A 15,388-nucleotide genomic window follows, 5' to 3' on the forward strand; every position below is an offset into this window, starting at 1 on the left:
TTTAGGTTGGGCATCAGGAGGAATTTCTTCACAGAAAGGGTGATTAGACATTGAAACGGACTGCCCAGGGAGGTGGTGGAGTCACCGCCCCTCGAGGTGTTTAAGGAAAGGCTGTTCATGGCACTCAGTGCTATGGTCTGGTTGGCAGGGTGGTGTTAGGTCAAAGGTTGGACTCGATGATCTCAGAGGTCTTTTCCAACCAAACTGATTATGTGATTCTGTGAGCTGCCTTGTACTTTGCATTAAGCTGTAAACCTGGGGACATACAGCTCAGCACACAGGCCTGAATGCTTAGTCTCAAAAACCAAAGCAAACATGGTAACACCAAGGGATAGGATGATCCTACTTGAGCAGTGTAGTTCAAGATTATCTAGTTGCTATAAGATATGTGTTTGATTAGGTCAAGTTATGGCAAAAGGGACCAGGAGGAGGGAAGGACAAGGAGGAGGAAATAAAACATTGACTAGTCAGAATACACTTTTGGAAAAGAAAACCCAGACTTCACCTGGGGGGAGAGGGGCACAGCTGGAGTATTAAATTGCCTGTTACATGTCCTGCAAAGTTAAATGACAGTTGTTGCTAAGGCTCTGCAACAATCTGTAGCAGGATGCTCTGCCTGGAATGGGGAAAACAACAATGTCCTATTTGCAAAGCTATCAGTGGTAAATGAAGAAGGGGTCATCATGCTGCTTTTGGTGTTGATTAATGCTGAATTCAGTCTGACTTCTTAACCCTAAAGTTAAATATCCTGATAGAGAGATGAAGATGTGATAAACCTGGTGAAGTATTCAGATAAAGGAATAAACAAGTGATACTACTGATAACATACCTAAAGCTGCTGAGCTGACATAGCTGGCCTGGAGACATATGACTGACAATCAATCAATCACTTTATACTATAAAAGCCCAGTCCCAAATTTAATGGGCAGGGTCTTCTGACATACCCCTTCTTGGAGTGTATGTGTGAAGATTCCTGCCTTGGGGGGAGACACCCTTCAAGGTTACTCCTCGAGGCTTGGTCATTGGTATGGGTTAACATCAATCTCTACTTAATAATTGGTTTTGCTAGCTTGAATACAATTGCTTTAATATAACTGCTTCAATACTGCTTCATAGTGTACTACAATAGTTGTTACAGCTCCTATGGTGTGTAGTAAATAATTCTGATTAAGATATTTTTGTCTGATTATTGTCATAATAAATCATATACATTTATATAAATATATCTGTTTTGCCATCCCATGGGACACAGTTGTATAAAAAGGTTCAATTACACCTATATAATCCTTTACAATTAAACCGCTGACAAAGCCTGGGGCTAAGGCTGGATCCAGCCAGGCTGCTCTCAGAGTTTATAAAGCAAGGGTGCCCTTTCTGCACCTCATGACTCAACAGGAGGCCTTCTTAATAAACTTTTGTCTGAAGCTCCCATTCTGCCTGTGACAGGCTCACCAAATACTAAGATGGTAGATTTTTCTTGCACATGTCAGATTCATCTTGGGCTCTGTAAGTCTCCATGAGTTAAACATTCCCCTGTGATGTGATGTGATGATCCCCTTCCATAATCCATTAGCACTCTTTCCCAACTATTCCTCTGATGCTGCTAGACAATGTATTCCTCTGATAGTGTTTGATTAACACACTGCTTGACAGCTGTCTTCCAGTGGAAAGCAGCAAGTCTTGAACCTGCGTCAAGACTGCTGTGCACCAGCTGTGACTAGCTCAGCTGTAACCTGAATTCTGGAAGTGCTTGATGCCATCCCAAGACAGGAATGTTATGTTCAGGATATAACATCTCCAAGGGGACATTCAGATGTACAACCAAGTAGAAGAAAGGATCCAGAACTCAGACCAAAGGAGAGCACACTGGTAGAAACACAGGTCTGGTTTTGTCTGTGAAAAGCTTTTTCAAGTGAACAGTATTATTACTTAACCTCTCTCTGTGGACCTTTACACATTATGCACCTACCAATAAGAGTGGAAATGGTTTGGTATACTACTTACATTCTTCATGTTCTAGTGAAAAGAGGACACACTCAGAAATTGCACCAAAGATTACCATTCTGTTACCCGGGCAAGCGTTCTCCTTCTCTGCAACACCAATATAATAAAATATATATATATTTCACAAAATGAAATGAGCAAAAAAAACCATGGAAGAGATACACAGTAGAAGAATTTGCAGTCCTAGGTAACCAGAGTATTTTCCTTCTACTCCTCTTCATTGAGAATGCCTGTTTTACATCAGCCTATTTCATGAGCATTCTTTTGCACATCCTAGAAAGCACATATTCACAAAAGAAACTTTCAAAAGCACATACAGCAAGTGAATATTAAAAGAGAAAGAAGAATGTGCAAGACATAATGTCTCCTTCACTAATCTTACACTAAAATTTTAAGCAAGTTGCCTGGCCCTCAGATAAGCCCCCCTCCCCCCCCGTTTAAGTCCTACCAATCAAATGTCAGAATGCACTAACATCCTAAGGACAGCATCACCTTTTTAATGGGATCTTTCTTCCTGTGGAAGAAGGTAAGAGGTATGATTTGTACCTACTAAATTAGTATTAGGGTAGTCACAGTCTTTTATCAGTTCCTCAATACAAGAGTCTTTCAAGTAACTTTACAGTACCCACACTGCTTACAGCAATCAAAACATGAAGCAAAGTCATTAAATGAGATGGCCTCTCTTTTCTCAAAAAAAAAATAAATCTAAAGATGACTAGGAGAAAGACATTCATCTCAGTGGCTGCACAAAGGAAGACTAATGCAGAAACGGATTTATATTTTCGTTCTTAAACAAAATAAACATAGAAACAAAAGAGCACATACAAATAGCTGAAGACATACTACAGATGAGAAGGGCTTCCCCATCTTCTATGAGTCCTTTCCACGTAACAGCTAAGTCAAAAGCATAAGCCACTGGAAAATGGAGCTTGATAGACAAATAACTGATAGGATGAGGCAAGACTTGCTCAGTCTCTTAGGGACGAGTGATTTTCTGTGAGAGTAGTATAACCCACAGTTCAACAGTGATGTTTTGTAAACAATAAAATTAAGTGCTTCATTCTCTGCCTTGTGGTTGCCTACAGATCCTGCTTTCCTACCCTGCCAACAGGACATTTCAATAATTTGGAGAGCAGCACTTCTGAAGAGGCAGAGGTTCCTCTCCACTGCTGACTAAATGTTTCTGAAGTCACTGCTAATAATTTCTGGATTTGCTGCTTCCCAGTTCTAAAACTCTTTATGCAAAAGCCTCAAGAGGGAGCAATCCAAAGACACTACATGAAAAGAGCACTAGCTAAGGAATTCTGGAAGATATAATCTCCTTCATCCCTATCTAATGGAAAATGAATTACATAAAAAGATAGCTGATGACCAGTAGCTCAGCTCACAATGCACTTACGGCTGACAGGGTCCATAACCCACCCTTTATTACCTTTACTGCCCGAGGCCTGGGATGACTCTAGCTGCCGTATGAAATTCAAGGGGAAAACCCACCCCGGCACTTTTTCCTGACATACGAATTTCCTGCCTGCTGGTGGGGATGGCCAAGTTCTCAAATACCTTGGGCCATTCCCTCTGCTGCCTGAAATAAGGGAAGCTGATGTACACATTTAAACATGTCATTCACTGAGGAAAAGGGCAATGATGCAATACAAACTATTACATTACACCAAGCGGGTCACAAGCTATCATGGAAGCTTAGGGTTTGTAGGTCAACTAGCTAGCATAACAGCAGTTTGTTCTCTCCCAACCCCAATTTTGTTTTAGAGATCAAGGTTCTGTATATTCATTGAAAAAACAAGGTACTTCTTCGAAATGCTGCTAGTTCTGAGCTCCAGCCTCTTCATTGAGTCTCTGCTTCCAGATGTCCAGTCCGCTCCTCCAGCAGCACTCAACCAAACACCATTAGGTTGGTTCTGGGCAGCACACAGGCAAACAAGTCCGCAGTAACAGCGTTCAGATAATGTAATAGCTTTCATTATAGTAAGAATCCTCCTCAGACTCCTCACTGTCACAACTGCTTATGGACAAGATGGAGTAGGTGGAGGACGTGACATTGTTGTCATTGTCTGTGGCTGGTTTCACCATCACATTCTGTTTCTCTGCATTCAAAAGACACAGATACAAAAGTTAGCTGTGACTGCAGTACCCACAAGTGTTAATTACCAGTTGTCTGAAATTATATTACAGCCTCTCACTGAAGATTGATATATGTCTTTCAAGCTGCAGGGCATGGGCCTTTTTCTTTTCAGTTTTCAGCATTAAAAGAACAAAGGGTTGGGAGTTTTCTGTTTGTTTGTTTTCTTAAGTGTTTTCTCTGTCTTTTCCTGTTAAGATAACAGAGATGAGGAGGAGATATTCTCCATCCCTTCACAGGCACACAACTGGCAATGGAAATGGCCAACTATTACAGTGCCTTGGCTAACTATTACAGGTAAGAAAGAAGAAGGAACAAAACATGGTAAGAAGCTCTCACACAAATAATAGTTGCTCAGGACACTTACAGGCCCATCAAAACCTTCATACATTTAAGACTGCAAGCTGTCCTTCTGGTGCCCATTCTACTAAGGCTCTTGGAAAAGTTTCTTGGGAAGCTCTGACAGCTTCTCAAGTGCCACTTTCATCATTATTCTTCTTTCAGTGGGTTTACTTCTTAGGAATTAATTTCAAATAGACACATGGTTATCCTCATCTCAATCAAAATGTTTCCATCATTGAATAAAATATGGCACAGAAACCATTTAACCTTCCTCCTGAAGTGTGTCACGGTTCAGTTAAATGATTTCCTTACAGATAGTTATTTATGAAGGTAGACTATGAGCTTAGTTCCTTTTTTTTCAACCAAGGATGAAGACCATTGGTTTAGCATGCAGAGGGCTCCAATGAAGGCACCACTGCAGCCAGTGCCCATTAGCTACCTCATGAGACACTCCAGGAGCTATGGCACACTCTGCCTACATGCACACTGCACAAGAGCTATGTCAGTTCTGCAGAGGTGAAAGCAATTCATGAAGCTGAGCCAGGCACTCTCTGAGCAGTGCAGCATTTCCTGAGGGAACCGGGCTGAGGTGGTTACATAGGTTCTAATTTCAGGCTTGAACTAGCACTGCTTAGTGATGTCATTCTATGTCACCATGGAGCACCTGAAACATTTCAAAAGCACCTTTCTTTCATTAGATAAAAGGCTTGACACACTGCAAAATGAAGGATCAGGCACTGACCTCTATAGAAGAAGACAATTACTTAAGGGAACAGAGCAATAGAAATTTGTTAAACAGCAGCAGGAAAAGATGTCTACATTTTAGCACCTAGATACCAGTGTTAAGTGCTCTAGAAACAAATCTGGAAGAAGGAAGCAGAGTAGGAATAGCCCATACCAGAGTTTTTCTTAAAGCTATCTACACCATGCACTGTCTTTTAGCTGCAACTAGGCAAGATGTTATGTCTTTAGGCCACAGTGACTTTAATTCCACAAAAATAAACATGGCAGAGCAACTGCCAGTTCAGCCATACACTTATATGATATACTCATGTCCCTTTCAGAGATTTCCTATATAAATCTAGCACATGGAAGAGAATTCAGAGCTTCTTATCTGGCACTGCCCTGCTGAGTTTTTGAAATTGTGTACTCAACAGTTTAACCAAAAGTGCCTGGCAAATTATTCAAGGACCATTCTATACAGTTTTGTTTTCATTTAGTGATCTCTTTGAAACAGTGTAACCTTTAGCATGATTACATTAAGATACCCTGCTAGACTGTGGAATTCATACTTAAGTCTTTTTCCAATCTTTTTATTAACTTTATTTTACTGTGCAGTAAAGCTAGTTACTCAAGAGATCTCAGGATTACTTTTCTAGTGTTTCTGCTGCATTCCCCGAGCATCTTCTTGGTATATAGGTGCCAAAGAAAGTTGTATAAAATAGATGGAATAAAAGATTGTACTCATCATGCCACATCCACCCACCTCTCACCTTTCCGCTTTCTGATAAGGGTCAGGCGATGCTCTTTCATTTCCACATCCAGTTTTTCTACCATCCTGTCAATGCAGTTATCCAGCACAAGAGAGCGTGTCTTTGATTTGATCTCCTGCCTGCAGATGGGGCACTCCACTTTACGTTTCGTCCACTCATCGATACAGTAGGAGCAGAAGCTGTGCGCACAGTTCAGAGTGACAGCCTGTGGAATTCAATGGAATGACACTGGTCACAGCGTGCCCATACAAGCATTGTAAAGAAAAAACATACTGAAGACGGAGAAATATTAGACGAACACTTCCTATAAGGAAAGAGAGGGGAGAGCCTAAAGCCCCTTTTCTTTAGCTTTAAAGGGGTTACACACACAAACTCTCCCATGCCAGAGGGCAGGCCAGTTTTACAAGCAAGTTAATGGAGTCACTGTAAGTCACAGCAAGGCAGAAACAGACAAAATGAATTAAGTTTCCCCAATTTGAAAAGGATAAATTATGAAAAAGCTCAGATACTGCAGAATAGTATTTTAAATTACTGCGAAACCAGAAATTAAAATTTGAGCTAGCTCTTAAGCCCTTATAGCAAGACTAAAACATCAGGTTTCCCCATAGTAGAAATTAACGTAATGCAACTGAAGTTCCAGCAAAACATGAACAAAACTAACAGTCTCCATGTCAGACATATCCTATCAAATCTAGAATCAAATGAAAAGAAGCCAGTTTCTCAAAGAAAGCGTTTATCTGAACAATATAAACGGTTCAGGATTTGATTGATCTAACCTCTCCATATATCTAAACCTGAAACAGTCCAAATGCAGCCAACTTAAAGCAAGGTCTACTACAAAATGATTCCTCCCCAAGAAGGCCGTCAGCAGCGACTCAGAGCACCAGTTCAAAAACCTGCACAAGTGCTCCAAGCTTATATGCATTTTAGGATTAAGCGTGTCTATGCAGGTGGAGACATTAAAGTTGAATTTTCTGTCCAGAAGAGTCAGGGCAAACAGAATGGATTTCTGGATCAACCCTTTCCCATAACAACGCACTGCAGGTCTGTTGGGATTGTTAAACTAGTGAAGTAAAGAAACAGGCTTAACTATTGTTTTAATAGAACTAGGAAAAGCTACTCAAGCCTCTTCTTTACTGGCAAACCCATACGGGTTTAAACATACCTCAATAAAGTGCTCAGAACAGATTGTGCATTGCAACTCATTCTCCAACACATCATTCATCTGATTCAGCACCTCTTCTTTTTGGGCTCTCACCTTTTCCTTCTCCTCCTAGTGGAATAGTACATATGGTCATGTATCAACAAAGAACAAGATTTTACTCAATGTAATATTGGCAGGAAGCACGTGTGCAGGAGAAGGTAGTACAAATAGAAAATCATACTGCAAGTCTCCACATGTCAAGTCTGTGTCTATTATAATACCAAGCAATGTAACCTCCCTCCTCTTTGCAGTCACAGCAGTATTGAGAATATTCCCATGCACTGTAGAGAACTTAGACAGAAGAACAGCAGCCGCTACCAAAATTCCCTTCAGCCCTAAGAAACTACCAGCTGGATCACTTTTTCAAATCTTTTTCAACTCATTCCTGGCATGAGTTTAGCTTAAGTCAACAGTTCTTCTGATGTCTGATATAAAAAGCATAACACCCAACAGACAAAACACCTCAAATGTTAAAAAAATGAAGCATAAAAGTTTAAAACATTTACTTGCATTTAACAGCCCAATAATCTTTTTTTGGTTGTTTGGTGTTAAATTAGGCTGATTAGGCTAGGTACCTGCTTTATCTTCTAAAAATAACAGAGAAATTCTTCCAGTTGAAGCTATAGTTGAAACAGCAGCAGAGTTCCAAAGATAACATAAAAAAAAAAAGCAAACTGCCAGAGGTAGATATTATGATAATTTCCAAGAGTAAGACACAGAAAGAATCTCCTTAATTATTTCCCACTCATCACTTTGTGTCATGAGCAGGAAGAAATATGGCTTATTCATTATTCAAATTCTATGTTGCTTTAGTCTTACACTCCTTTATACAATTGCTGTCACACTACAGTTTTACTTATATGAACTTTAACTGAAAATGAAGCACCTCACTTTTCAAACATTTCTGGGTGTTTTTCTGTTGGTGTTGGTCTGTTTTTTTGTTTTTAAAGAAAGAGTAGAATAGGCCCATTTCTCCTGCACAATGCGCAGTTCAGGTGCTCTTGGCTTTCTTTATGACTGAGAAAGATCTAGTAACAACTGTTAAACACTAGTTTATGAACAGGGCAAGGTGCATCCTCTCCCAGTCCTGGGAACCAGAGTCAGCTGCCACCTCAAAACACAGAAATTTTTGCACTATGGGAGGCCAGGTAGAACTAAGACAAATGTAAAATAAACTATTTTCTCTGCTGCAGCATATCGTTTTAGACTTATGAATAAAACTGAGAATTCAGTTATTCCTTACCTTTGTTTCTTCCAGTTCTTTATTCTTGGCTCGAATTATCTCCTCAAAGTCTTTTTTGCTACGGCTCAGCTCTTCCATCAAAGCATGATGCTGTAACAATACCATCCCAGAAGTTCTGAGTGGCCTTATAAACTATCCTATTAAATATACATGGTCATAGTCATAAGTTTCAGCATACTCATTTCTCCTAATCTCCTCCTAAAAGAGCAATATTGCCATTGCCAAACTCATGTATATATGAGTTGAGCAGTTTATCCTTAGCTTAAAACTGGAATGTACTGCCAGTTATTTATGACCTTCCCGGTGTCACTGCATTTTGCATTCCCTCTCCCAGGTACTCAGTTAGGTTTTACAGTCTGTTAGACACCAGATCAGCGATTATTGGGTCCGAACCACCTTGTGGGGAGTGTGTGTGTGTGTGTGTGTGTGTGTGTGTGTAGGGGGAAGGGATGGCTCAAACTTCACAGAGGTGAGGTGGATCTGTATCCCTCATGGCAGGCCCCTGGACCCCACATGGGAAAGCCCCTGAGTAGCTGTCAGCCACAAACAGCCTGGGAAAACTATAACACACCACACCTCTTGGAGCCCCTAAACCAGGCTCAGACTGGCAGGGACAGTGAGAACACTGCCCCTCACTCGAGGCTGGAACCCCAAAGTGGCTGGTGAGTCAGAGACACTGCCTGGAGGGGTTGGCCACAGGGACCAGAGTAGATAAACCATGTGTTTGCCTCGTGTCATGGCCCTGCCACTTGGACGTGTGAGAGCTGGTCTTCCACAAGGTTCCAGTGGTAGCTATATAATGTCTCTCCTTCTTACTCCTTTTCTCCTTTTTGCTCTCTCTACTTCTCTTTCTTTGCTCCTTTCTTGATGTTTTGGGTGGCTTGGAGCTGGAGGGATTGCATCTTCAGTGTTGTGGATTAATAGTATATGCTGAGTCAGTATTGTGGTAGAACATTTTTGTGTAGCTTGTGTGGTGTGCTTTTGAACTTCAGCCAAGTACCCTTATTTGCTCCCCTACATTAATAGAGAAATCCCTTGGGAACAAGACCGTGACTTATTCTCTTCATGCTACCTCAAAGTATTAAAGAACACTGTATCTATATATTAAACTCCTAGCTAAGCCCAGGAGCTGGCAGCTCCTGGGGCTGGAGTCTTACACAGTCAGCTAAGGCAAAGTTCTCATCTTCTACTAAGAGGCCACAGCAGCAAGAAAGATTTAAAAATTTGAGTCAAAAAGTTAGACCAAACCTAGACTCATAACCACTTGCCTCTTGCAGGACCTGGGCCAGCTGCTCCTTCAGATTCTCTTCCCCATGTTGCCACTTTTCTCCCTGGGTGGGGTAAGAAGTGGGACAAAAAAAAAAAAAAAGACTTGAAGAAAGCAAGAAACAGAAAATTACTGTTCTACACTCTCATTTTAGAGGATGTGCTTAAAGAAAGAACACTGATTTTCAAAAAACCCTGAGATGTCCCACTCTAGTGTACCACAGAAATTTGAGCTATCATTTACTGTGAAGACTTAAAATGGATATATCATTCGCAGTTACATTTTTGGAACACCTCCACAGTATTCTAGCTCTAAAGGCACCAGCATGTTTGTAGAAGCAAAGAGGTCAGCAACAGCTTAAAAGCTGCAACTCTATCTTTGAGCACATCCAAGGAGGTCAGACATACCTGAAGTTCCAGCTGAACTTCACACTGTGCCTAAGGACACAACTCCAGACTTTCTGTACTTCTGATACTGGTATCTTGCCTTTAGCAGTAGACTTTAGAGGAAGTAACTGATAAACTATTAAACTCGCCCCGAGATGAAGCTTTACTTTTTTTTAAACTATTTTCGAGAAGTTTCAAGTTTGAGCAGTTTCAGTTTGTTATCTAAAAAGCTATTTATCAACATACATGTACTGCTTGAAGATACGGGTTGCAAGAAAGGTTTCTTTAAAAGCAGGAAAATAAAAAAATCTCCATCCCTCCAAGGATTAAGGTATGCAATAATTCATTACTTGGAAGGAGAGTGGATTTGCCATGCAAACTGGACATTATTTCAGCCATATACCAAGAGAAATTCACACTCAAAGTAAATACTTTTCAATTTGTCCTCTCTGTAACCACAGGAGATCAGGCAGAGACTTTTCAGTTTTTATTAAAAAGCAAGTTTCTTTACCAACTGAAATGCTTTACTTTGTACCTTTTTCCTAATTCCCCATACAGCCAAATCTCTTCCATCTCTGCACTTTCTTTTGGTACAACTTAAGTACGTCCATGAAAATTTAACAGGGGTAATTCACACAAACACTATTTGTGTTACTCTATAGTTTCAGAGCTCTTTTGGATTCCATAAAAATGAAAACAGGCAAAAATGATTACCACCATTATACCTCTAGCTTCTGCTGCTCTTTACAAAATGTCCTCTCCAGCTCTTCCACCTGCTGCTGCTGATGCTCTTGTTCCATGCACAGCTGGTCCTGCAACTCCTGCAGCTCCTGCTCCATTACCAGGATCTCCTTCTGAGCACACTTTCTACGCCTCTGCTTCACATTCAGAACTGCTGTCTGCTTCTCCTGCACTTTGACCTTTAATTTCATTACATCTACTAGAGTTTTCCTCAGCATTTTCAAGCCAGTCCACGACTCTGTAAGACCAGAGCCTTTCTGGTCCTTATGGGGGACAGACACAGGTTTCTTGGACTGAACAGGGCTAGTATGCACTGGACCGCTATCCCCCTCACTCGGTCCAGGAGCAGGCAGCTTGATATCCATCTTCTCTGTTAACCGTTTGGCCTCTTCTACCCGTTCCCATGATTTATCCAAAGGTTCATTGTCACAGGACACTCTGTCTCTTTTGCATTTGGAGTTCGAAGGGCCTTCTGATCCAGATGTCTCTAATTCCTCCGAATTAAATTTACGTTTAGTTCTTGAACTCTTAGCTTTCCCCAGGTCACTTCTTTGGGCTAAAAAGGGCCTAATTTTCTCCCATTCCTCTTTAATTACTTCATACTCATATTCAGCAGTCTCTCTGTTTTCCAAAGGCACTCCCAACTGGATACGGTCTCCTTCAGCAATGGGATAGACTTTTGATGGATCCAGGCGCTGTTTGTTAAGCCAGACTCCATTTAGACTCTGCCGACAAACACAGAATCAGCAAAATTTAATATGTAGTTACAAACTCCTTTCCAGGTTATTTCTGGCAACTGTAAACATATCCAACCTCTTCAGTGCTGCAATAAGAATAAGGCACCTCTTTAAATAAACCTTGCAATATCCAAGTTATTGGCTGGGTTTTCTGTTTATTATTTGCTACATTGTATAATTTATTGTGCATTATTCTTGCAATACAGATTTTGTGTACAAGCACTAAGAACAACATTTTAACATGCAGGCTAGTGCAGAAGAAAAAGAATGAAGTCTGAGGGGAAAAAACAGCACAAAAGCTTGTTGAACATTTTTCTTCTACCAGTGCTGTTTTAAAACAAATTACTGATTTTACAGTTTTCAGTCCGAATAAGAATGTGGCAAGATCACAATTCAAAAAACAGATCACTGAAGTCAAAGAGAGCCCTGAGTGATGACTCTCAACTTTTTATTCTAATTAGCTGAGAAGGACTTTCAGGAGAAACTTGTTTGAACACGAAGCATGTCTTTTCTAACAACAGATTCTTATTGCAGTTGATTATAATTAAAGCACCTGTGTCACTACAATAAGGAGTTCCAGCTTATTCTTTCATTTGCACTACAAGAACACTATCCTTTTGAAAGGATAAAATCCTATGCCAAAATTCATACGATTTTTTTTATAGAAAGCAACACAAAACAGGTTCACAGACTGCAAAGTGCCCTTGGCAAGGCCACAATGGTCTGAAAAATGCTAAACCAAAAGGTGAATCTACATCCAGAAAGTAATACAATTTGCATCCAAATTGCAGCAGACTGAATCTTCCTGAAGGGAGTGCACAACAGGCAAGACAAATTCCCATGAACCTTCTATCACACTTACATTACACTATATCATGGCCCATACATTGCTTGATCCCAACAAGGCATTCTTTTCCATCAATCTCAAGAGTACAAGGTCTTCAATAAGTCTCTGTACCTTGTTATCCTTGACAGTCCACTGCCCTTCTGCATTCTGCTGGAAAATACAGTGCTTACGAGAGATCATCAAGGGGCAGGTTTTTGACACCAGCTGGTACGTGATATCTAATCCTCGGCCTATAGTTACCTAAAAATAAAGTAGTTTAGTAACTGCAATCACTAACATGGTAAATTCAGTTTATGTCATTTAAATTTAAGTACAGCAAAACTCTAGCATCTTATAGGTATTTCGAAAGAGCCTGGCATAATATGATGGGGGTTTTTTTGCATTTAAATTCAAGAGTACATAGAAAATGGAAACCTACAAATTTTGAAGTATTATCTTTCTCTCCCACTGAGGAAAATTTGATTTCTCTGAGGCACATTATTACAGCCTCATGGACCTCATGGTTTCATGGACATCTTCCTTCAGCAGCAAAGCTGCTCAAAGACACTCTCAATCCATCCATGTTCCACTTTAGTCATTACCTAACTAAACACCATTTCTCCAAACCAGCACTACTGTTTGTGGGTCTGAATATTATTTCTTACCCTCTTCCTTTGGTGGCTGCATCTGTTCAACTGTCTGTGAACAAGAAAGCTGCAAGAAAAATAGCCCAGAAAACTGCCACAGAAAAGTGCACACACAACATCGCCCTAAATGCACGATACTTTTGTAAATCACACCATCAATCTTATGGCTCAGAATCTAAGCTACATGCAGCTCATAACCAGTAGTGAAAGTGATCTAAATAATCTAATTACACTCTAATAGTATCTTCTGGAAGAAGGGACACAATTTAATTGTACCATTTCACAGTATCTTATTAAATCCCATCTAATTGCAGATTGCCATTTAAAGCACATCTCTGCTCTACCTCCCTCCACTGCCTCTTCTGCACACTTTACTTATTCATCTGTGCATTGCACATTACCTGAGCAGGCCTCACCTTGAGTTTAAAGCCAGAACTCACACTCCAATGTCATAACTAAATGCAAGGAAGCAAACTAAGATGACAAAAGCAAACTTAATCGCATTGTTCCCGTCTTCTTAAATATTTCATATACATTAAGGTTCTGTCAATATGGATTGCATCTTTAAGAGATACTGAAACTCAGGTGGATAAAGAGTCCCCACTTCATGTGGACTCAAATATAAAATCAGCTTTGCACTTGTCCCTGCAGCAGCAAGAGAAGTGCCTAAGCCACCTGAATGATTCTTATGGCCCAGTCACACCCATCTGCAAGGCCTCACACACGAATATGAGCGAGACCAAGTAGGGCCAGTCACAAAACTTCCCCTTGATCAAGTTTAGTTAGCAAACAGGGGTCCAAGACGTGTTACCACTTGCCTGCTGGAGTTCAGTGCTGCCCAGCAGTACCAGCACACCACAGCACATCCCCATGCCTTGGGCATGCCCTTGGGCACTGAAGCGGTCACAGCACCAAGCCTGACAGAGTTCAAGAAGCATCCGGACAATGCTCTCAGGCATATGGTGTGATTTTTGGGGTTGTCCTGTGCAGGGCCAGGAGTTGGACTCAATGATTCTCGTGGGTCCCTTGCAACTCACGATATTCTAATATTGTGACTTAAATCCCAGTAAAACTGGTTTGTGCTCTGTGGCCTGGCACACCTGTAGCATCAGGATGCTGTCAGCCCTCTTGCTGCCTGTGAGAAGTGCCATGCAGACAACTGGAGCAATAACATCCCAAATGGCATTCTCTGCACAATTAGTGGAGCTCTGGCTGCAAGTTCTGCAGATGTATGAGCTCCGGTCCTTCACTAAGCATACTTGCACACCTCAGGGCTTCAAATCCACGATGGGAGAGTAAGAAAACTATACATTTGCTTAAAGACTTGACTAGTACTGAAAAGTGAGTTTGAACGGGCACCTTCTGCAGTGCATAAACACAAAGGAGCTGGCCACAGCATCATCCACACCACCTAACTACTCACCTGGTTTTGACCACCAGAACACCAACTCCTCCTAAACCGCCTCAACCTCACCACACATCTTTTTCCTGCTGAGTTTAAGGGAAAGAATACAAGGGTCCATTTGGCCTTTTCAATTAAAATCACGATTGCTGAAAAAAGGTTATTCCTGCGCCGCACCAAAACATATTTAAAACGTGACCTCGTTTACACCTGAACACCTTAAACCACACAAGCGCAGTGCCTTATTTAACCTCGCCAAAGCATCGGCCTGTTAATTAGGCTATGGGCTCCCTCCCCCATCCGCACTTAGGTTACTGTCACACAAACAACTCCTATCTAAATACGACATAAGACTTTTAAAGATAATAACAACCTAAGACTCGACTGCAGCGCCCGGACCCGCCCTGCGCTCCCTCCGCGTCACCGGGGCTGCTCCTTAAACGGGACTTTCTCCTCCTGGGAAGCGCCATAAGGAACAACGAAGCTCCCGAAACAAAGCGCTCCGAGGGCCGCTCCCCCGCTGCCCAGGGCGGAGCCAGCCGCGGCAGAGCTCAGCCTAAGCGGGGCCGGCACTGGGGGCCGGTTCCGAGGGCCGCGCCTCGGCCACCCGCCCGCCCCCTCCGAGGGGCCCGCGGGGAGCCCAGCCCGGCCCGACTCACCTGCGTGCCGGCCTCCAGCAAGAGCCACTCGCAGCTGGCCCCGACTCTGCGGAGGCACCAGGCCAGGCGCGGCACCCCGCGCACGGCCATGGCTCCCCCCAGAGGGATCGCGGCGGCAGTGACGGGGCAGTGACGGGGCAGTGACGAACCTCGCGCGGGGCGGAACACGAGGCGCCGCCCCGCTGCCCGGCCCCGCGCCTGCGCCGCAGGAGCCCTCCGGGCCGCTGGCACTATCCCATTATCCCGCGGCGCTTCCCCGCAGTCCCGCCGCGCTCCTCCGTGTCCCGCCCTTTCGGCACC

At 42.3% G+C, this 15,388-nt stretch overlaps 1 protein-coding gene across 4 annotated transcripts; it reads right to left on the reverse strand.

Annotated features, from left to right (window-relative positions):
• Positions 1–2,043: 2,043 nt before the first annotated feature.
• RNF8 (ring finger protein 8) lies at positions 2,044–15,220 on the reverse strand. Of its 4 annotated transcripts, none has more exons than XM_027641407.1 (8): positions 15,089–15,220; positions 12,513–12,641; positions 10,802–11,542; positions 9,692–9,754; positions 8,424–8,513; positions 7,142–7,249; positions 5,977–6,181; positions 2,044–4,106 (listed from the first exon to the last, which is right to left on the reverse strand). In XM_027641407.1, exons 1-8 carry the CDS (start codon positions 15,176–15,178, stop codon positions 3,961–3,963), a joined length of 1,572 nt encoding a protein of 523 aa, XP_027497208.1. In that variant the 5' UTR covers positions 15,179–15,220; the 3' UTR covers positions 2,044–3,960. The 4 variants fall into 4 exon arrangements, with proteins under 4 accessions (XP_027497208.1, XP_027497209.1, XP_027497211.1 ...); XM_027641408.1 differs by having other exon boundaries at positions 5,970–6,181; XM_027641410.1 differs by having other exon boundaries at positions 12,513–12,631; positions 15,089–15,196.
• Positions 15,221–15,388: the final 168 nt, after the last annotated feature.

This window comes from Corapipo altera, unplaced genomic scaffold (assembly GCF_003945725.1).
Source record: "Corapipo altera isolate COAL_440 unplaced genomic scaffold, ASM394572v1 48b, whole genome shotgun sequence".
Taxonomy (NCBI): domain Eukaryota; kingdom Metazoa; phylum Chordata; class Aves; order Passeriformes; family Pipridae; genus Corapipo; species Corapipo altera.

Excerpts from the sequence above, each read along its gene's own strand:
- RNF8 (XM_027641407.1), bottom strand. The coding sequence starts at position 15,178 with ATGGCCGTGCGCGGGGTGCCGCGCCTGGCCTGGTGCCTCCGCAGAGTC. Across the intron at positions 12,642-15,088 it reads TGCTGGAGGCCGGCACGCAG|GTAACTATAGGCCGAGGATT; the intron begins GTGAGTCGGGCC and ends CTTTATTTTTAG. Across the intron at positions 6,182-7,141 it reads GTTCTGAGCACTTTATTGAG|GCTGTCACTCTGAACTGTGC; the intron begins GTATGTTTAAAC and ends TGAATTCCACAG.